The sequence below is a fragment of the Cydia fagiglandana genome, chromosome 18 (assembly GCF_963556715.1).
Source record: "Cydia fagiglandana chromosome 18, ilCydFagi1.1, whole genome shotgun sequence".
Lineage (NCBI taxonomy): Eukaryota > Metazoa > Arthropoda > Insecta > Lepidoptera > Tortricidae > Cydia > Cydia fagiglandana.
In genome coordinates, this window is record NC_085949.1 from 6478012 (window position 1) to 6503372 (window position 25361).

Genomic DNA, 25361 nt, shown 5'->3' on the forward strand with positions numbered 1-25361 from the left:
ACGGAGTTTCAGATCGATCGGGAGCTGCCATCGCAACAGCTGTACTCCAAGACATAGGAATAATATCACGCGAAGAGAAAAACTTGGTAGTTGATAAAAGCAAAGTACGGCGGGCTCGCAATAAGGAACGACTTAACTTGCAACAGCATGTTAGCTATAATCAAGTCGAAGCGATTTATTTTGACGGCAGGAAGGATAAAACCTTGCTTATTGAACATTCTGATGATCGTTCTTATCGTAGACTTATTGTAGAAGAACATATATCACTTATAAGTGAACCAGGTTCCGTATATTTAGGACACACGACACCAAGAGCTGGAACTGGCAAAGAAATTAGCAATTCAATTATAGAATTTTGCCAAAGCAACCAAATAGATTTGAAAGCAATTAAATGTATAGGTTGTGATGGAACTGCCACAAATACAGGATGTAAAGCAGGAGTTATTAGACTGACTGAATTGGAATTACAAAGACCATTACCATTGCCAACTCCATGCAAATGAATTGCCTTTGCGTCATTTATTTTGTCACTTAGATGGAGGCACAAATGGCCCTCGAGAATACTCTGGTCCCATAGGAAAGGCCCTTGAAAATTGCGAAAAATTGTCCGTAAAAAAGTACGTAGCTATTTATAGTGATATGGCTATTCTAGATCAGAATGTTTTAAAATCTTTAAGCACAGATCAAAAGTATTTGTACGAAATGTGTTGTGCCGTGTCGACGGGGACTTGCAGTGCAGAACTCGCAAATAGACAACCTGGGAAAATGGCTCATTCTCGTTGGCTTACCACAGCTAATCGTATATTACGCTACTATATTGGATGTGAGAAACCGTCAAATAATTTGAAGATACTCGTTGAATATATAATTAAAGTGTACGCTCCAGTCTGGTTTGAAATCAAACAAAAACAGTCTTGTATTTATAGCCCACAACACGTATTCAATTTAATACGTTTATCTAGATCCTTCAATGAAAATGTAAGATCCATAATTGACCCTGTTATTCAAAGAAATGCTTTTTTCGCTCATCCTGAAAATATACTAATGGCTATGATATCGGATGAGAGGAGGTCAGTAAGGGAACTTGCTCTTCGAAAAATTTTACAAGCAAGACATCAGAAAAACAGTAGTTCTGTTAGAGTGTTTAAATTACCCAAGCTCAACTTTAATGCAACTGATTATATAGATATGATAATCTGGGCTGAATGCCAAGTAACACCTCCGCCAATAATGAGCCATATATCCGAGGAGAATTTGAACGAGATGATAGCGAAAGACTTACCATCAGAAGATATAATGTTCCCAAAATTTCCCTGTCACACGCAGGCTGTAGAACGTTGCATAAAACTTGTGACAGAAGCATCAATCACGGTGGCATCAAAAAATGCTCGGGATGGAATCATTCGGACCAAACTGGAATCTAGATCAATTATGCCAACATTTGATTATTGATTACAAGGCGCAATACAACTGTTAATGTAATAAAAATGCATGTTTGAAACAGACAAATTATTTTTTTATTTTCTCAACATAAATTGTAAAAAACCCCATCCTTATGAAATATTGTATTATTTTAACTTTTGTAAATGGGCTTTAATGATATTGTAATGTAATATAATTTTATTTTAATAAATGATAATAATTACAATAAATTAAAAATTATGAAACTTTGAATACCTGTAGAGGGCTAAAACATATAACGAAATCAATTTTTTTTTTAATTTTATAAAAGTATTAATAAAAACGCGCTTTTTTAAACCCAGCCAGCTACAATTTAAGTAAAAAAAAATTGTGTCATACATAATCGACCCACCCTAATAAACACATTATAAAAAACCTAACCTAGGGTGCCGCCAGCAGCGGGGCAAGGCCCAAGCTACCGGTGGTCAGGGCTGCAGAGAGAGGAACCGACGTACTATCCGCGCCGTGTCAAAGATCACCGCCTTCTGCATCTGTCCCTTGATCCAACCACCTAGCGAGAGTCTCTCGAGATGTTGGTCGAGACTCTTCGCTATTAAACCGTTCACTGAAACGACTATCGGGACAATGATCGTCGAATCAACATCCCACATGGCGGTTATCTCGTGAGCCAAGTCTAGGTACTTACTGGACTTGTCCTTCTCGGCCTTCACGAGATTCTCATCATGGGAGATGGTGATGTCAACGAGCACGGCCCGACGTTGCGAACGGTCTATTATCACAATATCAGGCTTATTGGCTACAATAGTCCTACCTCGCGGTCCAAAAGGCCATATAGAAGAGCAAGTTGCTGGTGAATAATCCTGGCTACGAGATTATGTCTGTGCAAGTACTCGCCGTTAGCAAGATGACAACAATCGGAAATGATATGCCTGAGTGACTCTCCGGGACGGCGGCATGCCCGACAAATGTCGACCGTACCGTCCTTCAGGATATATTTCCGATAGTTGTTCGTCATCATCACTTCGTCTGCAATTGCACAGGCAAAACCCTCGGTTTCTCCGAAGAGGTCCCCGAATTGTAACCAGTTCACCGACGCGAGCAGGTCCACATCGGGTCCCGTGAGGGCCTTGTAGAACCGCCCGTGTAGCACCTTACTCTCCCATGCCGCCTTGCGATCCGCAGTACTTAGTACCACAGGTTTGCGCCAGTTCTCGTTTGCCAAGGAGAGCGGCGTGAGGTTCCTATCTACTGCCACCACATCACGATGCATCCCACACTCGTTGTTAAGGAAATAGTTCCTGAGACTGTACACCTCGCGGTTGTGGAGATCCTTGGCGTTTAGGAAGCCTCGGCCTCCACACTTCCGTGGGATGTACAATCTCATAACTGACGAGCGTGGGTGTAGCATGAGATGTGTGGTGAGCAGTGATCGGACCCTCCGATCCAGGGCGTCCAGCTCGGTCTGAGTCCACCTTAGTATGCCAAAGGAGTATGTGAGTAGGGGCATTACCCAGGCGTTGAAGGCGCGCACTTTGTTGCCTCCTGACAAAAGACTGTTAAGGACTTTTGTGAGCCGACTGAAAAAGCGCTCCTTCACCGACCGTCTAATACCCTCCTCCTCAATACCCAACGACTGTGACATACCAAGGTATTTATAGGTTTCTGATTCAGAGATAGATCTGAAAGACATTGTCTCAGACAGTTGTAAATTTGTTGAATTTACAACCCTCCCCCGCTCTACATGCATAACCGCACATTTATCGACACCAAACTCCATGTTGATGGTACTACTGAAGACTTCCGTGGTTTTCAGTAGCTCCGACAGGTCTTGGTTGTTTGGTGCAAATAATTTGAGGTCATCCATGTACAGAAGGTGCGAAATGACTTCACCCTCTCTCCGAAGCCGACAACCTAGTCCCAAATTCAGCTTCAGCAGGGTGCTGAGGGGATTTAAAGCTAGGCAGAACTCAGACTGTCGCCCTGAAAAATTCCTCGCTCAATCCTTATAAAATCCTGCGGGCCAGGACGGTCATCCCTGCCTCCTGGTTGACGAAGGACTGTGGTCCACTGTCCCATACACGCGCTTAGGAAGGCTCTCAAAGCTGCATCAACTTTATTAGATTAGATTCATAATTGTTACATATTTGCCGCAACTTATTTTTAAAATGTCTTTTTCAAATAAAAGACAGATCAAGATTGTTTACCTTATTTCTAATGCAAAAAAAATTAACTATAGCAATAAGCTACGGAACGCCGTACAAAAAAATCTGTAAGTAAGTACTTACCAACTTCATAAAACTTGCCATTCTCATGGCACCCCATCTTCTCATCAACCTCAACCAATTCCTCAGGCGGCTCTTTTTCCACCATATCCATCGAAGTTATCGTGAAATTAAACTTAGTTCCAGTCTCCTTCGTCTTCAGAATGTAGTCTTTTCCACCGTCCAGGTTAAGGATGAGGTTATCATATTTAAGTTCTACGTCTTCGAACGTGGTTCCTCCGTCATTGCTGATGAGGAGATGGATGGGGGCATCGCTGCTGTTGGAGTGCATTAGGGCCACCTGGACGCTGTTGTTTTGCAGGACCTTGATGGAGCCAATAGGTTCGGTCAGCACTAGTGGACGCATGGTGGTAGATGTTGGAGGTTCCTCTGTGAGGTTTGGTATCTGGAAATACAAGTTTCGTTTTCTTGAGATTGAAAAAAAACAACGGGTTGCACTCCGGGAGTGCCAGCAGAAGTGAAAACTCGATGACATTGTAACAATTTTTCTATCAGGTCACGTGTCCGTCATACGAATTTTCAATCTGTCGAAACTGTCGGTCACGTGACCTGTCGCGAGTTTAACATTTTTCCCCATCACAAAAAGTGACCAGCGCCGCTAAAGAAGTTTTCACTTAAAAACTTTTCTCAGAATAGGCTAGACTGCTGGTCTGATAAATTGAAAGCTAAGCACCACATATTTTTTGTAATGAAACCAAAAATAAAATTTTAATGTTTTTTTTTTGTTACGTTATATTTTTTTTAGTTGTGATCACGCAGACACCTCTTACCTCAGCAGTAGTCGTGGAATTAGTGACGTTGTCAGTTTGATCTTCGTGCACATCTTGCGAAACGTCGCAGATTTGCACTTCACAACAGGCGTCTTTGGGATCTTGGACGTTGATGCATTTGTCCGATGGGGGTAGAGGGGCACACCTGAGAAAAAGAATAGAGTCAAAAAGATAGAGTATTATTCCTACGTTGCAGTCATTGCTATTACAAGATGATTTGAAAAGGATTAGGTGAATAAGTTGTAGGTAGCGTAATAACAAATCTGCTGTTTCATACATTTCGGTGACTCACTCAGAATGTGACGAACTCAGAAAGTGTCAAACTCAGAATCTGACGTCCTCAGAAAGTGACATCCTCGGAACGTGACATAACTCGAAATTGACCTAATAAGAATGTGACATGGAGTATGTCCGACCGATGTGTGATATAAAGCGATGTGTTTAAAGTATTTGTTTTTGAGATTTCGGGGTTAGCCCCTTAGTAGGTAATAATTATTCGGTATAACTAACTTGACACAGTTCAAAAATCACACTGTGTAGGTATTTTCGATCAATACAACTTTAGTAAGGGTTGTAGCAAGTTGTAGTTTATAACTTTCTAAAATAATGCATTGATTTCGTGTTTTTATTCATGTTTGTATTTAATTTATAATGTTTTTAATTAATGAATTTCGTAATGGTCAATTGCGACATTTAGCGCCATCTATGATATCGATTTGAAAATAATTATAAGCCTTTCGTGATGGGAGGGCATGGTAAGGGTCAAACGATTAGACGAAGAGAGAGCAAAAACTGACACATTGCATTAAACTCACCTCGGCTTGCAGACGATGATCGAGTTCTTTTCACACGTGCATCGTTGCTCGCAGCCCACGTTCCACGTGTCGCCCGTGAGGTGCGTGTCGTTGCCGTACTTGCACACCTCCAGTTTGGTCACCTTCGTGTCTGCAGGCAGGGAAACAAATGAACATCTTGGGATTTTAGACACTAGTCATGCCACTCATTACTAATTGCCAGATCTTTTTTTAACGAAGTACTAAAAAAGGTACCTATGGTATGCTGCACGCCTACCTACTTTTCTTGAATAGGCTACATTCCTACTAGTCAAATCAGCTTCTTTTTTAGAACTGTCAAAACGATTTTCTAATATGGAATTTATATGAAAACTAATGTAGTGACGTCACGGTAAACTCACCTACTTTTTATATTTCAATCCGATTTATTAAATACAAATTGTGTTTAAAAATAGCTGCTATCTATGTTTTTCTAATAATTATCTGGTGCTTTATTTCGTGCACGGTTTGAAATAATTTATTTTAAGTACAGGAAACATCCCTATTGGCACTAGTTCATATGTGACGTGCCAGGGGTACCTTATAGGGGTTGGCGCTTACGCTATTATTAACGCTGCTCCAATATTATTGCGGCGCTATGCGTCGTAAGCGCCAGTCGCCATAAGGTACCTTTTGTCGTGGAACGTCACATATATAAAATTAAGGAAATTTGTTTTCATAATATCGCTAATATAACAAAAAGAAAAGCAGAATCTAGAATTTCTCGGATACTTCCCGTAGTCCAGGATTTGAACGCTCCGATTGTAAGCCCAGCCCAGAGGGCTTACCACGAACCACGTTCGGCGTGTTGCCTTTCTGTCACACTTACGTACGAATTTACGAGTGCGATAGTGAGGCAACATGTCAAACGTGATTCGAGGTAGGCCCTCTGGTCGTTCTCACCGTTCGTTCGGGGCGTTTGTATGGTGTGTTCGTAGATGTTCGGGAGTGGTCGCTCTCGACGCGAGCGGCGGGTGAGAACAACCTGGGCCTAACGGTCTGGCCATGACTTTGGCTTCGGCTAAGGGTAACATTCCATTTCTGACCGCAGCTGCACTACTAGTTCGAACGCGTCGGTGTTATTGTCAATTTCCATAGTAAAATGAATGATAATCCAGCTGTCGTTGGAAATGGACTGTCACCTTAAGGCGAAAACCATAGGTGGGAACGCTTTCGTCCTTACCACCTTTATCCGATCGCTGTTTCGCTCCAACCTATTGGTTGTCGTCTTAGCCGACGCCAGTCCCAGAATATCGTCGCTAAGCCGTAAGAACACCTGCCAATCGGACAAGTTACCTCCGTTCCCAGTGGCGCACGCGATGATACTGCAGCACTCATCGACGGGTGACTCGAAGCACAGCGGATCGTTCAGTGTCCGTCCCCGGCGGACGTACGGATGCTTGCAGCGCGGGGAGCAATTGAATTTGCCGTTTGGCATGCACTCGCATGTCTCTTCACATGAACGATCCACGTGGTGTCCTACCTGGGAATAAGATACGTGGATTTGACGTTTTACATTTCTTTGAATACCTAAATAGTGTAAGGAGAATCGTACATACAAAAGCTTGACAATAGATAAAAACTCTTTGGTATATGTACGCAAGCACATTTTCTTTTTCGGTTCGGTACACCAACTATTTGTATATATGGCAATGGAAAATTACCAAAATTGTGCAATTTTCAAGAAAATGTCTGGCAAGGTCTCATTTATGGTAATATGGAATGATATTTTCTAGTTTTTAAATGGAAACGTTTTTGACTGGGAAATTTCTGTAACTTGTACTTTGATATAATTATGTAACTATTATGTGTATTATGAAACCTATTGAAATTAGCAGCACTAAGTCAGCTTCTAACTAGCAGCTAACAAACGGCTACGGTCAGTCATAACAAGTCAAAGTCATAATATTAAACTAACCTTATAACTGATTCCATTTTCAACGCATATTGTCTCTCCTTCCTCCTTCCCTTCATCAGAATGATCCGCCAAAAGCGCAGGATGGAACGGTGCTTGCAGATTCGAGTAAAACTTATCAGGCAGATCTTTAATAGACTTAAGAACTTCTAGTTTCGAGGGATCAAATTCTTCTTCGCCATCCAAAGTTACATCGCTAAGATCAGTAACTTTAGTACTATTATGTAGTGTGAGGGCGAAATTCTTTAGTTCATCTAGATTTAAATTTAGTAGTCTTCCTTTTGGTTTCAGATTGGGTGATTCGATCGTAGCCGTATCATCTTCCTTAGTGGTTTCTGTTTCTCTTTCTGTTTCTCTTCCTGTTTCTGGTTCTGGTGTGGGAGGAGCTGTAGATCTCGTGGGGGGCGCTGTGGCTTTGGTTGATGTGGGGGAGGGTGATTCGGTGAGATGTTCTACCATTTCTACCGTTGTTTCGGTTTGAGGTGCTGCCACTATTCCGTCATCTTCTTCTCCTACTAGTTTACCTGGAGAGAAAATTATAATAATTACTAATTAGAACAAAAACAGACAATTTAGAGTAGCTTTGAAGCTTTGAATATTAGCATTGTGATGTGAAAAAATATTGTCTCCTGCATCACTGAAACTATATCAACGTTATAACGACATGGAATATAAAATGCTCTAGTGCAGAAACGTATCACTTTCTGGACATCTTGTATAGAATAACAATGACCCACTTTCAGAGTGTAACTTTTGTAGTTCATCAAACACCGTCTTGCTATTTTGCATACAGCTGCAAAAAGCATATCAAAAATCTACTCCATTTGATTATTCCAACATAAAGTTATGAAAACTGGAGCAAGGTCAGTAGGCGAGAGGAACCTGCACATCAAAGGTACGGTTATTTTTCCATTGCAATTTAAAACCTTATGTACATGTAATAAAGGCTTTGACTTATAGTGATCGGAAACTACTCGATCGAATCCGTTAACGGATTCCAATCGTAACTGTCTTGTAAAGTTCGATTGGAACTTCTCAAACAAACATAAATTTGCTGACGTCGAAACGTAAATTTAATAGTTCTCGTTCTTGCGCACTTTGTAATAGAGATTTTTTTGCGTTTCACGATGTGCGTAAATATGTTAGTTTTCTTATGCGATGCCGAGACGTATCGACGGGCACGTAGACAATACAATGACTTTTTGAGCGTGAGAATCGCATTTCGTGATTGAACTTAATTGGAATAAATACTAAAAGAGCAATAAGTGTGTGGTCAGTAGAGCGCAAAACAAAAGAGTACCGGCTATGATGAGATTAAAAATGGGATGGGAGCTAAGCCTTAATATAATTAGGTAATTTTCCATAACGCGAAAAATAGAACTTTTTTTTTTATGTAATAGTCAGCAAACGAGCAGACGAGCCGCCTGATGGGAAGCGGTCATCGTCGCCCATGGACATAAGCAACACCACAGGACCCACTTAAGCGTTGCCGACCCTTGAGAACCCTAAATACCCGCTTCTTGAAGAAATCCCATGTCGTAGCGCAAAGGAAATACCTCAGGAGGCTTCAGCTAAATTGGATAATGTGTAAACACAGGCAGGTGTGCGAAACTCCTGACTTCGGCCAAACTCGGCTACGCTCAGCTCAGCATTGCTCCGAGCAATTATTAGGGTTGGCACCACTTGACTTCCTTTTGCGTGCACGACCACAGATAAGATAATCACTTGAATTTTGACAACCCTAAATAGCCGAAAGGGATAGTGCCATATATTAGAAAGGGATAGCATGATTCGACCGTGAACCGCTGTCAAACTTCGGTTTTGTAGGAAGTTTCCTTTCTGTACGGCAGTACTATTATTTATTCTGTGATACTGGTGCGTATTTTATTTGTAACAATACTCGTATCATTGGCGGTAAACAGCTCTGTCAAAACAATGTAGATCAACAATGTTCATCACCAGACATGTTTTCATGCATGCCAATAAGTATTTGTCACGCGTAGAGAATGAAATGACAAATAACATTAGGTAAGAACATTCTTTCGCGACGACAATAAGGTAAGGTAAATTCAATAAGGATTGTGTTGTGTATAGGTATAAATATATATAGCCAATGTAAAGATACATACGTAAATATATAGAACATACCCTTATTGACACAGAAAAATAGAGTCCTTATTTTGCGTCAATATAGAAGTAACAGTGTTGAATGATTTACGGCTAGTCACGGTAAACAATACAAAAAGTAATCACGGTTCATATCCCGGTCGATATAAGTCTAATATATAAGTTATATGTACATATGTACTTATATGCAGTTAATATTTTAAAATTAAATATTACCTCTCAATTAGTGCAGCAAAGCAAATGCTCTAAAAACAATGCAACACCTGCATACATTTACATAATGGTTACACATGAGTTCACGAACCAGGCGGCCCAACACCTCGATATTAGCACGAGATATGTGACATGCATACTATTGCATACGTTGCATACGAGTGCAGGCTGTGCTTTACTCTTTGCTTGTTCACGAGCGAAGTCTCCGAGAATCGAGTCCTCGAGTTTTGAGGTCTATATTGGGTCTTTATCGTTACCACAAAAATAAGTCAAATTTTAGACCGCACTCGCACAAAGACGGAGTTGTAAGTAAGGTGTATTCGGGTAATACCGAATGTCGGATAATTCCAAAATTCACATGAAAATCACCCTAAATTCCATCATAATAAAAGTCTCTTTTCGGAATTATCCGACAGTTTTCGACATTCGGAATTACCCGAGTAAACCTTATCTTATACATAGGCATAGACACATACAACTAAACTAAAATTCTGGTTGTGAAATCTAAATGTTCGTATGACCCTAAAAAAATCAAGTGCTTACAACGTCAAATCAGGTCGAAGACACCCAGAAATTACTTAAATAAATTAAATAGGTGCCTTGATTTAGCATAATGTACAGTCAGCGACAGAATTTGCTAAGCGGCCGAGGTGTTAAAAATTAATTTATTTAACACGAGTTTATCATTTTGAACCTCTTACCCGCTTAGCAACATCTGCTGCTGACTGTACTCCTTTGACTCCAAAAAAGAGCGAATTTAAATCGAACACGTCATTTTTCACGCTCGGGTGCAGGTAGGTACTCGGATGCCCTAAGGTGGCGACCTCAAACCGACCGAATGTGGGTTAGCCCAAACAACCGCCGACCGGTTCTGTAAGGGCCGGCGCACAACGCCGCTGCCGGTTTTTCTAATAGCCGATAGGTTAAAGGTAGGTAATGGGTTAAGTACAATCTAGAATTGCCAATAATGCAGTTTAAACGTGTAGGTACTTTAGTTCAATATAAGTTCTCTATCTCTCCTGTATAATTTTGAAATTCTTCTGGGATTTCAGTTACCCCAGGCCATGCCTGGTTGGAACCGCTACCTATGGGATACCGGGATTAATTGTTATTCGAAATGATTATTAATTTGTTTATTAGGTATATTTGATTATTGATGAGGAAATGGATATTCTGATGTAATGCTATCTACTTCTTTTGTTTTTTTTGTTTTGACATTTAGATTTTATTCTAGAAATTCTAGACTAGTATTTTTTTATACAATTTTTTTAATGTTTGACGATCCTTTTGTGAAATTCTTAGTGTTAAATTTGATCTGTATAATAATCTAATGTTATTATGGAATAATATTAACATCAATAAATTGCTCTGATAATTAGATTAAGATTAATTGCGATTCATAAGAGCTTGTTGCTAGGCCTACATGAGTAAAGTATATTTTGAGTTTGAGTTTTGAGTTTTGAGTTATACTAGTGCCGCGTCTACTTAATAATTCTGTATTTTGATGTTCCCAGCACACATCATACACATGACATAGGTAGGTACATAGGTACCTAATCAATAATCATCAACATCTAAAAACCGGGCAAGTGCGAGTCGGACTCGCGTACGAGGGGTTCCGTACCATAAAGCAAAAAAAAACGGAAAAAAATGCAAAAAGAAAACGGTCGCCCATCCAAGTACTGACCACGCCCGACGTTGCTTAACTTTGGTCAAAATTCACGTTTGTTGTATGGGAGCCCCATTTAAATCTTTATTTTATTCTGTTTTTAGTATTTGTTGTTATAGCGGCAACAGAAATACATCATCTGTGAAAATTTCAACTGTCTAGCCATCACGGTTCGTGAGATTCAGCCTGGTGACAGACAGACGGACAGACGGACGGACAGCGAAGTCTTAGTAATAGGGTCCCGTTTTACCCTTTAAATAGAAATAGAAATAGTTTTTTGATGGGGCCCTTTGGGTACGGAACCCTAAAAATTACTTCCTATCTGTGTATATAAAGATATTGACGTCCACATATTCGTATTTATCTTTCTTAAAATTGATAGGCATCCATATACTTACGTTAAATATGTAAATTAACCGCTACCTCGTTTAAATTCTAATCGCGGCCCAATAATATGATATCGCTACTTGGTGCGCGGGTTGCTTGTTTTTATCTATCAATATTAAATTTATTGGTATTCGATACTTCCAAGGCATTACGATTCTGAATTATCGAATACCTATATTAAATTCCTCGTTAAAATCCGAAGTTGATCCATGAACGTTGTGGGAGTACAATGGGTGAAGGCCGCAAGAGACCGAGTACTGTAGACGCCAAATAGCAGAAGGCCTAAATACCTATAGTAATAAGTAGTGAGAGTTATTTGGCTAATATGATAATGGCGAAAACTTAGTAACTACACTAGCTAAACCGAAAAGACTAAATGCGTCATACATTTTATTTTCACATGTAAAGAATTCTTTTCAAAGAATCTGATCGTGTAGGGGTGTAGGCCAACCACATTAGATATAGATACACAGTTAAAAAAAATCAGCACAAACATTTCTAAATGCTCTATTTATTTGGATAAGTATTAGTTACAGCGGTTTGGTTCGTTTAATTCACTTTAAGCTTGACGAATCAACAGCGAAATCTAAACGAGTGCAGTCACGAGACGACACGCGTTAACCTCGGCTGCCCTAAGCAGAAAACAAGTATCTCGGAAATTTTCAAAAACGGGTTTTTTGGATTTTCGGAATCTACAATTTTAGGCGCATCTTTCACCAAAAAAATAATTGTAAAATAATGCGTAGTTTTTAAAATATTCATGTTTTTAAAATCCAAGTATCTTTTTTTGACCCTGTATTCTACGCTGAATTCAAGTATATGTCCCATTTCTACGCTAAATTCAAGTAACTAAACAGAGATACTTGTAATTCATATAGATGACCGAGATACTTGAGTTTAGCGTAGATGTTCGTAACTGCGAATCAGTTTATTACAATGGTAAAACAAGTATCTCCCAACACAATCTGCAATTTAGGTAAGAAATTAGTTACATAGTTATACAGAAGGTACCTTGTTTAAACATATACTGACGAGTACATAGAGAACAAATTTGCTTAGCAATATTCGTGTCAAAGGCTAACACGTGAAGAGTCTGTGAGATTTAAGTATAAAGAAAAAGTGTTGTTAAAACAATTAAAATTATCTGTATTGTCTACATTAATGAAAACAGAACACTAGAATGCATGAGATAGACGCCTACGCCAAAGAAAGAGGAAATCATAATCATGCCGTATCCATGCCAAAGGTTTTGGAAAAAAATAGAAACAAACAATAACTGACTGGATTCAATTGACCAAAAGGGAAATATTTATTTTAATCCAGAAATTGAATTTTTATAAAGAAATATATTATGTGGTGTAGTGAATCATCTGAGATCAATTTCGAGGAGGCTATTAGTAGAGTTAGACCAAAAAAGTCTGTAGAGATGTTGAGAGCACACTCAGTGCCAGTGTTATTTATATCATAATTTCATAGAAGTTTGACGTTTAAAATAACACCTGCACTGCGTGTGCTGTCAAAATCTCTGCAGTTTTTGGTTTAACTCTAGCCAATAAAGAGAACCACCAATTACTTACCATATTAATAGGTAACATAGCCAAGAATCGATATTGATTTATAAGAAAGAGGGAAAACTGACTTGAAGGATTTAATTCGATTTTTACTTTGTTACATAAGTAAAGTTAAATAGTAAATAAAGTAACTATGTACACCTAAGTATTTATCTATGCAAGTATGTATATCGTCGGCATCGTCACCTAGTACTCATAGTACAAACTTTGCTTAATTTGGGGCTAGGTCAACAGGTGAAAGATTGTCCCCAAATATTGATTTTTATGGACTCACCAGCTCTCACCATACCATGCACCAGCCTCATTCCTATCAAAGACATATGTCAAATAGGACTATAAAAAATGCAAGCGCAAGTCAAACTTGCCGACCTTACAAATTTAAATTATTTCTTTTTTAGTAGGTACTTTATAGTTTTCAGATTATTCCCATACTTATAGTGTAAGACAATATTACTTGCCACATTTCATAGTTCTAGGTCAAAGGGACTTCCTTAAGCTACCTACTACCTACCAGTTTTAAATTTTGATTCATTTGAGACTGTCGAATACTTACGTATTTTGACATAAACAACCGTATCTTTTTTTACGTTAATTTAGAAGTTTGAAACCACCCATCCACGAAGACAGAGGGTTTGTTGAAGGAATGGGATATTGCATCACAAAATAATCGCTGGCAATAAATAAAATCGATGAAATAGCTACCAATAACCATGTGTCAGAAGGTCTGAGGATGGCAACATCACCCAACTAACATATATTAGGCGCTAAATTTAAGGGTTAGAAGAGATTTATATAAGCGCCTATTTACTCTTTAGGTGTTGTTAGTACTCTAAAAATAGGAGTTATAGCCGGCTATAACCCCGTTTTAACCCCGGATTGGGCACAAATTTTATCACCATAAGATTTATAACAGTGCTACAGTAGGGTTAGCGGATAAAAAAAGAGATATAAGAGCGGTATAGTGGAGCTACAATAGTGTTAATTAATTCTTTAGGAGCTAGATGGGTTGCATATAGGTGACTACAAACTGTTGTAGTAGAAGAGCGCTAAAGTAGTGTTGTAATAGCGTTGATTAAGTACTTAGGGTTTAAAAGGGTGCCAAATAAGCGAATACTAACTATTTGAGTAGTAGTGTAGGGCCATATAGATGATACTTTCAGCTTTAGATGGTATATTAGCATTTAAAGTCAATATTTGTAACACTCAAGAAGGTAATTGCATATTTTTTCCTTAGCCCTATCTGCTTTGGTTGCAGATGTTTCCATTTTGTATTATTATTCGTAAGCTTGCTCTGTGACAGCTTGAAGTGAAATGTAATGGCGGATAATTAAAAGCAAATAATGATTTTAGTTCACTGATGCAGGAGTTATCTGCGGATTTATGATGGCGAAATTAATTACACTGTCAAAAACTATATGTATTACTAACAGAATTTTAATGGGCCTCTGATCCTTTGCATATTTATCTGAATATAATATTTTTTTATTTGTGGTCCACCGTATTTAATTTTCGTAAAATTTCTCAATATACGTAAAGTCCGGTTTTAAATATAACAATACTAACATTAGGTCAATATTGAGCAAAAGTATCGATTTTTATGAAGTATTTACGTTCTAATTAATAGTTTTTGTTTTGCTTATTGATTCATCGGTCATCTTAACATGGCGCTATAGGCTTAGGTCCTAAGTAAGACTCTAATAACAGTATAAGATGTACTAAGGTATTGAATAACGCTCGTCTGCGACTACATGATCGATAATGGTGACTCATAACTTCTCTTTTCGACTGTAAGTGATACAAGAGAGTTAAGTAGCGATTATGATACACGGAGCTATAAAAGACTTTTTATCGCCTGTTTAGAACCTTAAGCGAAAATTGCTGCTGCTTATTACTCATATAGATATTAAGGTGGTAGAATTCACTTTGAGCTATAACACTAGCGGCTTAAGATGCATTGTAGCGGCCAAAACGGCTACTGTGGATCTTAAAGCTATATATGGACCTCTTAAAGACCTTGATGTCACCAGAGCCTGTAAGCTTAGAATATGTAGCTATTCTACAGCCGTTCTATGTCTTTAGGTGATAAAATAAGTGCTAAGTGTCGCTTAATTGTTAGTTGGGCAATTACTAATAAAAAAAAGTATAATTTCCAAGAGAAAATGAGTTTAAAATATATATAAAAAAAATATAATTCTTTCAAGCGTTTTATTATGTAACAGAAATTTTGAAGTCGACAAACCAGAAAGAAACAAAAATGAGTTATCGGTAGCTTATATCATTAGCTTTCATTTGATACCATTTCCTTCAGAATTACATGAAAATTTGAAAAGTTATTGAGCGGAGAGCCAAATATGTTTAGTATTTAAGAAGCTAAAGTGCTTGCTATTTCAAAGCTAAACACGAGATACTTGAATTTGTGTAGAATGGTTCTGAGATTTTCGGGCAGTAAACTACACAGAAAACATTTTATGCCTGTACAAAGTTTTATATACAAGAATATAAAAAAATAAAGTCTGTATAAGCTTAATTTTATCGCCCTTAACATAATGGTATAATAAAATGTTATATTTTAGACCAAATACCTAACAAAACAGACAAATTACGTTTTTTTGCTCTCCTCAAAAATTTGTCAAAACTGAGTTACTTGTTTTCTGCTTAGGGCAGCCGACCTGCCCATTGTACAATCAGCCCCATTCTTACCTTATCGATGTTAAAATAGCAATACAACTTACAAGGAACGGTATTCTAAAAATAAAAATTAAATATCGAAATTGATATAGTACATTTCGCTTGTACTTTATGCCGGGTGTGGCCTGTAATATGAGCAAAAAATTAAACTGTAGTAAACATTTGTTCAGCAACTTTTAAAAATAACTTCCGGTTAGATTTTTAATATACTTCAAAGTTTATTCTAAGACGCAATGTATTGCGAATTTTGTTATGTTTAAGGCATGACAAGCAAGGTCAATCACAATGATATGGCGCGGCGGTGGCGTCCATTGAAGATAATATTTATTTTGTATGAAAAATAGGGAGTCTAAATACTTCATAATTTATAAAAGTTGTTGAACAAAAGTGTTACCGTTTAAGGAGTACAATCTATGTTTTAATTATTTGCTCGTGTTACAGGCCACACCCGGTATACGAACGCTTCAGGTGCGAAATGCATTTCCACCTAACTTCCACTAAGAAATTGGTAAGCGTACCGTAAAACGGGGTGAGTAGGTTTCGCGGGGAGAGTTGGGTTATGAATGGGGAGAGAAGGTTTGAGAGGGGGGTGAGAAGGGATTTTAAGGCTACTGCTACAAAAATAATGTATTCCAATTTAAAAAGGGGCTATAGTAATACGCATAATAAAAAAAATCGATCCAACAATCTTCCAAAATCACCTTTGTATGAAAAACCCTCTCACCCCCAATACGAGGCACTACGGGGTGAGGTGGGTTTTCCTCTTTATCGTCAAAGTTATGAAATGGAACTGTCCAAAATAAAATACAAACGTCCGAACCACTTATTATATACACCATTCAGTTTTCACATGTAAAAATAAAATTTTATCGAGGTTTGAAAGTCCAATTTCACCCAACTCACCACATTTTACGGTACTCTAAAAGAAAAGAGTTAATATCTTAATTAAGGTAATATGCGCGTAATTTTTCAACACCGTTCAACACATTTTTATAAAAAGAAATATATAAACTCATACACCCATAGCTAGCTATGGTGTTAATTTATAACATTAATACAGGCTTTAAATATTAACCATGGGTCTACCTTCGTGAAGCGGACAACTTTTTCTACTATGGGCCCGATTCAGATTTTGAAATAGATATCTATTAGATATCTTTTAGACATCACCAAGATACGATAACGATATATCCTGTCAAAGACATTTGCGCGATTCTGGAGATACTCTTGAACGATTTCCACAGGATATGACTTAGAGATCCAATTCACATCTAATAGAATATCTTACTCTATCTAACGTAAAAGTGACATTGGTTGCCCGAATTGCGCTGCAAAAGAGAACCAGTTGATATCTAAACTATAACCAAAAAGAATAGATAGTATAGAGGGGTCCTGTCGTAGTAAATGTTGTAGTCACTGTAAATTTACTGCCATCTATCGACACACGACTAGTTATAACTCAAAATAAACACGTATAAAATTATCAAAAAAATGAATATATATGGATAAATGATTTTATTATTTTTATATAATTTTGACCCATGTTCATTCACTGATATCTATGTGTTAAAATTGTTGAATATGAAACGGTTTCGTCACGCCATCTAGCCGAGAATAGGTACTCGTAGGCTAAAGGTGTGTGCGCCATCTATCCGAGAATGACTTTTTCTTGATTTCCGAGGCACGTTTTTTCTTAGACTTTATTCATCTTATACGAAGTTATATGTGTCTTTGCTATAACGTATCTAGTACGTGTCGTCTCTTGTGAATATCTTGAAGTTCGAATACGGCAGTATGACAAAGTAGGAAGTTGGACGTTTACGTACAGCATAATTGAAGACCCAATTTGGAGGTGAAAAGAGTTATTTTCATTGCCAGAGCGTAATTTATCGTTAAAGAACGTTACATGGTAATGGTATAAATAAATTAAAAAGTATTTAAACTCAATATAGAACACATATGAGCATTATAGGCACACCGTTTAGAATGTTTACATTATGATTTTATATATACAATAATATTACTACTTTATTCATACATAAATAAAGTATTAATATTATTGTATGGTAATGTGTATGTGTATTTAATTCCTCGATAACTGTGTCAAAAATTCACAATTGATTTATAGAAACGTCACCATAATCCAAACGGACAAAGCTATTGGAATTATTGCATCAGTTCTGATATTGTGTAAATATTAAGTATGTATAAGTAGGAAGTTAAAATACTGGCTATAACATCACGATCATATGCCCAGCGCTTTATTCTACGACTTACGAGTAAGGGAATAAAAACGTGTTTGTTGGAAGTAATGGGATGTAGGTAATGGCTCATTTAGTGTAATCTGACGGAGCTAAAGGAAACCCTTAGGACGACGTCTTTTCCTACGTACGAGACGTTTAGACGCTTGATTTTGACGTTGGACGTTGAGTTTTTTTTATCAATTTTAACACATATTTAATCCTTATTTTTGCACATCTATACCTAATTGCAGAACACTACTACTATTTACACACTACACTTAATTGAGGTACCTATGTTTTACATTTGCCTAAATTAGGTATATTTATATATAAAGATTATGGTAAAATAGGAAGTAGGTATATTTTCGAAACTATCCGGCCTGAAGGTGTTAAAATACTGTCTTAAGTATACCATCTTGACTGTGTCTCGGGCCTTATTCTAGCGAATAAAATACGTGTCTAATGGGAGTAATGGGCATTGTAATGGCTCGTTTAGTGTAATCCGACGGCGTGGAATGTGGCCCTTACGAGATCTGTCGTTTGGATCCCTCGGGCCGCGTGCTAGTGTCTCATTTAAGGCAAGTTTTGACTTTTTACAGTCAACTTCTATCACTTACAGCGTTATCCTGCTTTATTTTTGACGCCTCTAAACTTTTTTTTTATTTCAAACCATCATCTTGGTTATAGCCAAGAAATACGTGGTTAATTGGTTATAGTTGCTTAAACTATGTAGGATAATATAAGTAGAAAAATATTTTCAAGTACCACAGCTTACATACCTATTTTTTTTTAAGTTACATCTTACAGCGCACGAAACCATAGATTACATCCACCCTTATTATGTATTTGTATTATATTTATTTCCAAGTTACCAAATTAATGAATATCAAATAATTAAATACGTATGTGTATGCTGTCATATACCTATTATGTATGCCGGTATTGCATCGTGGAAAATACCTCCCGATAGTTTGCGCAAGGCGCTCCGAAAATGCAGCCGATGGGTAGCTATAATTTACTATAAGGAATTACGTGTCAATAGGACTTCGCAACTTCGCAAGTTGTTCGCACCTTCGCAAATAGAAGCAGTGGTGGCCGAGTGGCTATGACGTCTGACTTTCAATCCGGAGGTCACGGGTTCAAATCCTGGCTAGTACCAATGAGTTTTTCGGAACTTATGTACGAAATATCATTTGATATTTACCACTAGCTTTTCGGTGAAGGAAAACATCGTGAGGAAACCTGCATACATCTGCGAAGAAATTCAAAGGTGTATGTGAAGTCCCCAATCCGCATTGGGCTAGCGTGGGGACTATAGCCCAAGCCCTCTCGCGTGAGAGGAGGCCTGTGCTCAGCAGTGGGACGTATATAGGCTGAAATGATGATGATGATGATGATGACCTACTAGTACGTCAGTCCAGATTGCGTTAAGGTTGCATCCATCTCATGATCTCACATAGGGTACATCGCCAATTACTAGCCACCCCCCAATTACTGGCCACTTAATTTGATTTCTATTTATAGGTTAACAAAGTTCATTTTAGTATATAAGGTACGAAAATCCAATTATTAGCCAGTTTTCAATTACTGGCCACCTATTCCAAAAATGAATTCTATTTACAGATAAATAAAACTCATTTTCAGTATAAGGAAAATGGCCAGTAACTGAAATTTATCCACAACCCACTCGTTCAATAACTGGCCGCCTCTTACAAAAATGAGTTCTATTCACCTATACACAGAATTCATTTTAGTATAGGTGGCCAGTAATTGAAAACTGGCTAATAATTGGCGATGTACCCTATGTGCTCTATCTATAAATCTGTGTACTGTAATATTAAAAACTGGTAGGCAGGTACGCACGCGATGTGACGGTGTCGCCGGATGTTTACCGGTCCGATTATCCTACCCGGACGTCCTCCGGATCCAGTCCGGATCCGGATTACGGCGCCAATGTTACGCCAACTTATTGAGCAGGAAGTTTAAGGTTAAGTAATTGATAATTATTACACGCTTCAGTTTGTTAACGTAACATTCGTAACTAGTCTGTCATACAATTAGTGTTCGGTTACGACTTTGTTTACGGAAGTATTAATTGTATATTGATATTATAAGGAAGAATCTACTTCAATCAAAATTAGTTTTTTGGCAATAAGTAGGTATACCGTGACGTCATAGTCCTGTTATGGAATAATGTTGTCATAGTGACCACGGATAGGTATAAGTAAAACCCTGACAAGGTGAAAGTCAAACCGATCACGGATACTTACTCTATGGTATGAAACTCAACTATGTTCTACCAAATTTTTATAATTACATTTCGTTTTTTTAGTGCCTTCTGTTAAAAAACCTGACAGCTAAACCTATAATAATATAAAACTTATCCTACGAGAATTATGATATTTATGAATTATAACACATTAGGTACTAAGTAGGACGTTTTAAGAAACAAAATTGACTATAATTAAGGTTGACTGGTAGAGAATGCCTTATGGCATTAAGTCCGCCTTTTGTACTATAAGATTTTTCTTTTGTGCAATAAAGATTAAATAAATAAATAAATAAATATAATTAAACAAGATGCCTTGTAAAGAGTATCGGAATGAGGTGAGCAAGCTTTGCAAACGCATTTTAGTCGCACATAAGTCTTAACCTGTCTAAAATTAGTTACCAAAAAGGACCCATGATGTTACACTATTATAGAACTTAAAATTATTGGGATAAGGATTGTAGTCGCGTGTAAACAAGTGAGAATTTGTTCACTTTTGGTCTCAGGTACAGAGTTACCTAACTAACTCGTAGTGGGAATTTTAGACGCAAGATTAATCACACGTGAAAATGTCTGCGCACGAAACCATAGGTAGTTATATAGCTACGAAGATTTATATGTTAAAACCTTTGAACTAACAAAGTTCGTTAGCGGAATATCGTTTAAGTATGTTAAAGTCAGTTTGTAAAAAAATTGATCTAATAATTATCCTATCAATAGCATCCGTGGGCTGGTGCCACAGCAAGTAAGCAATTTCAATAATTAATTAATAACAACATACTTATTAATAACTAGCGAACCGCCCCGGCTTCCCACGGGTTAACAAATTACACACCTAAACCTTCCCCAAGAATCACTCTATTGATAGGTGAAAACCGCATTAAAATCCGTTCAGTAGTTTTTGAGTTTATCGCGAACAAACACACAAACTGATAGACGCGGCGGGGGACTTTGTTTTATAAGGTGTAGTGATAGTGATTAAGTATCTAAACTATATTTAACTATTAATCACAGTAGTATATGAAGATCCAGAGAGAGATATCTAATTATCTTACCATAATTAAGCGACACGCGCGCGGTAGGCGTGAAATGCAGTCAACACTGAAGAGCTGAGGGCCTACCGCGAACCACGTTCGACGTGTTGCCTCCCTGTCACACTTGCTTATGAATTTATAGGTGTGACAGTGAGACAAGACGTCGAACGTAGTTCGCGGTAGGCCCTCTGTATTTATTTACGCCACACGCCTCACTGGTCGTGGCGTTATAGCGTTTCCGCGGATTGACGTTATGAGATCACGGGAAGCATAACACATACTAGCGTAACGTCTCGGTTTAGACTTTAGTTAGTGTTTGTCCTTTGGTTTTCGGTCACAGACTGTTTTCGGTTCACGCCGTACCTACCTATTCTACCTACGCATAGCAAGAATACGTACCAATATATACAGATTACAGATGTAGTGGATAATTGTTTTCCAACGTATTTTCACGGAAACGTAAGAACGTGTCTTGCTATTTCAGTGGCATGACAACTACGAACGTTTCCGAAAAATACGATGGAAAACAATTATGTATATACTACTTTATTAGTACGCAGAGAAACCCCTTTTATACTTTATACAGTTTTCAATTTGACCGAGAGTCGGAGACATCCATGCAGATTGTGTAGGAGATAGTGTCAACAACCGGCAAAGAGGCAGTGTAGGGTTTCGTAGCCGCTAATGCAAATATAACTCTCGAAACATTTTGTCGGAATAATTCTCATGTAGACTACATAGGCACTTACAACAGAAAAAACCGGGCAAGTGCGAGTCGGACTCGCGCACGAAGGGTTCCGTACCACAATGCAAAAAAAAAAACAAAAAAAAGAAGAAAAAAAACGGTCACCCATCCAAGTACTGACCACTCCCGACGTTGCTTAACTTTGGTCAAAAATCACGTTTGTTGTATGGGAGCCCCATTTAAATCTTTATTTTATTCTGTTTTTAGTATTTGTTGTTATAGCGGCAACAGAAATACATAATCTGTGAAAATTTCAACTGTTCGTGAGATACAGCCTGGTGACAGACGGACGGACGGACGGACGGACGGACAGCGAAGTCTTAGTAATAGGGTCCCGTTTTACCCTTTGGGTACGGAACCCTAAAAACGGAAGAAATCTGGTTCGCTCTGTTCATATTCCAAATAACACTTGTATGATAAGCTCAACCTTCGCGTTGGCACAAACAATGGCTACAGTCAACAGCATGGTAAACCTTAATAGAAATATCGTGACATTATTATTAAGGGCCCCATGCAGGTCGTTAAGGCATCACGAAACATCAAGGTTGAATGAAAGGGACCTTTTAACGTGGCTCGATGCAGTCATCACCATTAGATGGTGTTAATGGCAGTCTTCTTAAGTAATTGAATTCGATTGCTGTTTAATTCAGAGCAGTATATGTAATTCAGTGAAGCGTCAATTTAATTTGTTCCATATTGGAATACCCTCCTCCAATTGAGGGGGGATTTAAATCTTCTCGAGGCAGAGGTGTAGGGTTGGAGCCGGTGTAGTTTAATTTGACCTTCAAAAGCGCATTGTAATATGCCTACTTGAATAAACATTTTTTTATCTTTATCTTTAATTAAATGGACACCTCACTGAATTATACTGCTCAGTTCAAACAAGGATATCCTCATTTATCAGATAATAAGTGCAACGGGAACTTAATACCTACTAATTGCAGATAGGTGATATCTTATTATGATTAAGTTTTCTTGATAAAACTTATTATAATGATGTGCACTCTAAGTTCACTCCTATATCGTGGGGTGACAAGCAAAAGTCACTAACTAACACCATTGAAATAATTGGACAATAAACCGTGTTACAAGTGTCATAAAGTGCATTGTTACTTTCAATTTTTGATAGTACTTAGTGACTTTTGTTTGTCACCCGTCGATATATTTCCAACATACTTGGCTATCTATGGGGAGAAGATTGCATTTGCATTATGCATGTATTAAACCGGCATACTTACACTGCTTTAAAAAAATTTATGCCATGAAAAAAATACTCTACCAAGTGAGTTGTACCTACATTATGAACATTATTTCGAAGTAAAAGACACGCATTACTAAGTACTTATGTATCACGCCTCGTCGACTTCTCGTCTCTAAGGGGCTTCTTATGTTTATTCAAATTACAGTCATTGAAGCAAACAAAACAATGTCTCTCCACTTTTTACACAACTATTAATAGTATAAGAACGATCACGAGCTCACACTAGCGAGTACGGAAGCCATTTACGAAGCTAAGGAAATTGAAATGTAATTATGGAGATTATACTTACATAGGTAGTTAGTTTTCCATGATGCCTACTCGAGGAATTTCCGGGATGATGCGTTTTAAGGAGGGTTAATTTAGATTTAAACTATTGCTAATATTAAACAACCATTTATTGTATTTAAGGACTGTGGTTTCCTTAGCTGAATTAAAGCTGTTTTATGGCTGTGCTCGTATGGGGCCCAAGCTCTGTCATCACGCCGTATTGTGACATAAAAATGTAGGTACGTAGTTTTTTGTCATAAACAAATATAAATAATTTGATACAAATAAATATAATAAATACAAATAAAGATTGTACCCTATAAATCGAAAATCAGAAAAATCAAACATTAAGTAAATTAGGAATAAAACATGGCGGTTAGATTCACAATTTGTGTATAAACGTAATTACGTTTCATAATAAAATTAAAGTGTGCTTCGGGGGCATTTACACTGTGAGATAAGTCAACAAAAAAAAAGTTTTCTAAAGAGTAGAAACCGTTTAAAATTATACAAAAGTTTTAATCATTAAAACAATGATGACATTCATTCCCTTGGGAAATAAAATTGCAAGCAAGATCACTGCGCGGAAAATGACAGAATTGCAGTGAAAGTGCATTTCATTGTACAAGTTTGGCGTGATCGGCTAAACTATAAACAACGATGCTATTACTTTCCTTGGCCGTAAATGTAATTGCTGGCGAAGCGTGAATTATAAATGCGGCTATAAAATAATAACTGTTATTACATTACATTTAAACCTCAGCGACTGTAGTTATAAATCAACTCTATTGGTTAATTTCCACAAATTTCCATAAGTTGGTACCTATCTAATATTTAAGACTAACTTGAACTTTATAGTTCTGCCTTTAGTACCTACTTACTTGCTTACTTACTTACCTACTTGTCTACTTATTTCAACTACAAAGTTTATGGACGTGTTAGTTTCTTTTTCCATTACAAATGTTACAATGAGTTTTGTAATACTTATTAACAATAAAATATTAAATAAGTAAGACTTATATCAGGGGCGTCTAGATTTGCATGGGTCAAGAGGCTACAGAAATCGCTTACCTTACCATCAAGCGGGCCCTTTGATTATTTCAGTTGTTTGCCACCGAAGTGGTACCTATCCAAAATATTCATTTTTACATAAGACAAAAGTACACGGTAAAAAAAAACTTATAAACAGAAAAATAGTACGTTATCGCTCGAGAACACATTATCTTGACATCCTGTAACGACGACATCGTAAAATGTAAAAAAAAACAAAGAGTTGCGCAGGAGTCGATAACCGGAGGAAGCGCGTAACGTTGACATAACCGGCGCCGGCGCCGCGCACGCGAATAAATTATAGACTCCGATCTCATAGTCGGAGTCCTGCAATAATTGACTTTTGATAGTAATTAATTTTGACCTATAGTAGATCTTGATAGGATGAGATGCAGTAGAAACGTAAAATGTGAAAACTATGTATAGAATGACTTACGGCTCCGAAACGTGGTCTTTCACTATCGGCCTCATCTCAAAATTCAAAGTCGCTCAACGAGCTGTGGAGAGGGCTATGCTCGGAGTTTCTCTGCGTGGTCGAATCAGAAATGAGGAGATCCGTAGACGAACTAAAGTCACCGACATAGCCCACCGGATTAGCAAGCTGAAGTGGCAATG

At 37.7% G+C, this 25361-nt stretch overlaps 1 protein-coding gene across 1 annotated transcript in view; it reads right to left on the minus strand.

Annotated features, from left to right (window-relative positions):
• The window catches only part of LOC134673595 (putative epidermal cell surface receptor), an 86787-nt gene that overhangs the window by 23484 nt on the left and 37942 nt on the right, over positions 1 to 25361 (minus strand). The window contains exons 3-7 of the mRNA XM_063531595.1: positions 7226 to 7746; positions 6604 to 6790; positions 5290 to 5419; positions 4475 to 4619; positions 3708 to 4089 (exon numbers count right to left, since the gene is read on the minus strand). Coding sequence (XP_063387665.1) covers positions 3708 to 4089; positions 4475 to 4619; positions 5290 to 5419; positions 6604 to 6790; positions 7226 to 7746 — 1365 coding nt within the window. The remainder of the gene's footprint in view (positions 1 to 3707; positions 4090 to 4474; positions 4620 to 5289; positions 5420 to 6603; positions 6791 to 7225; positions 7747 to 25361) is intronic.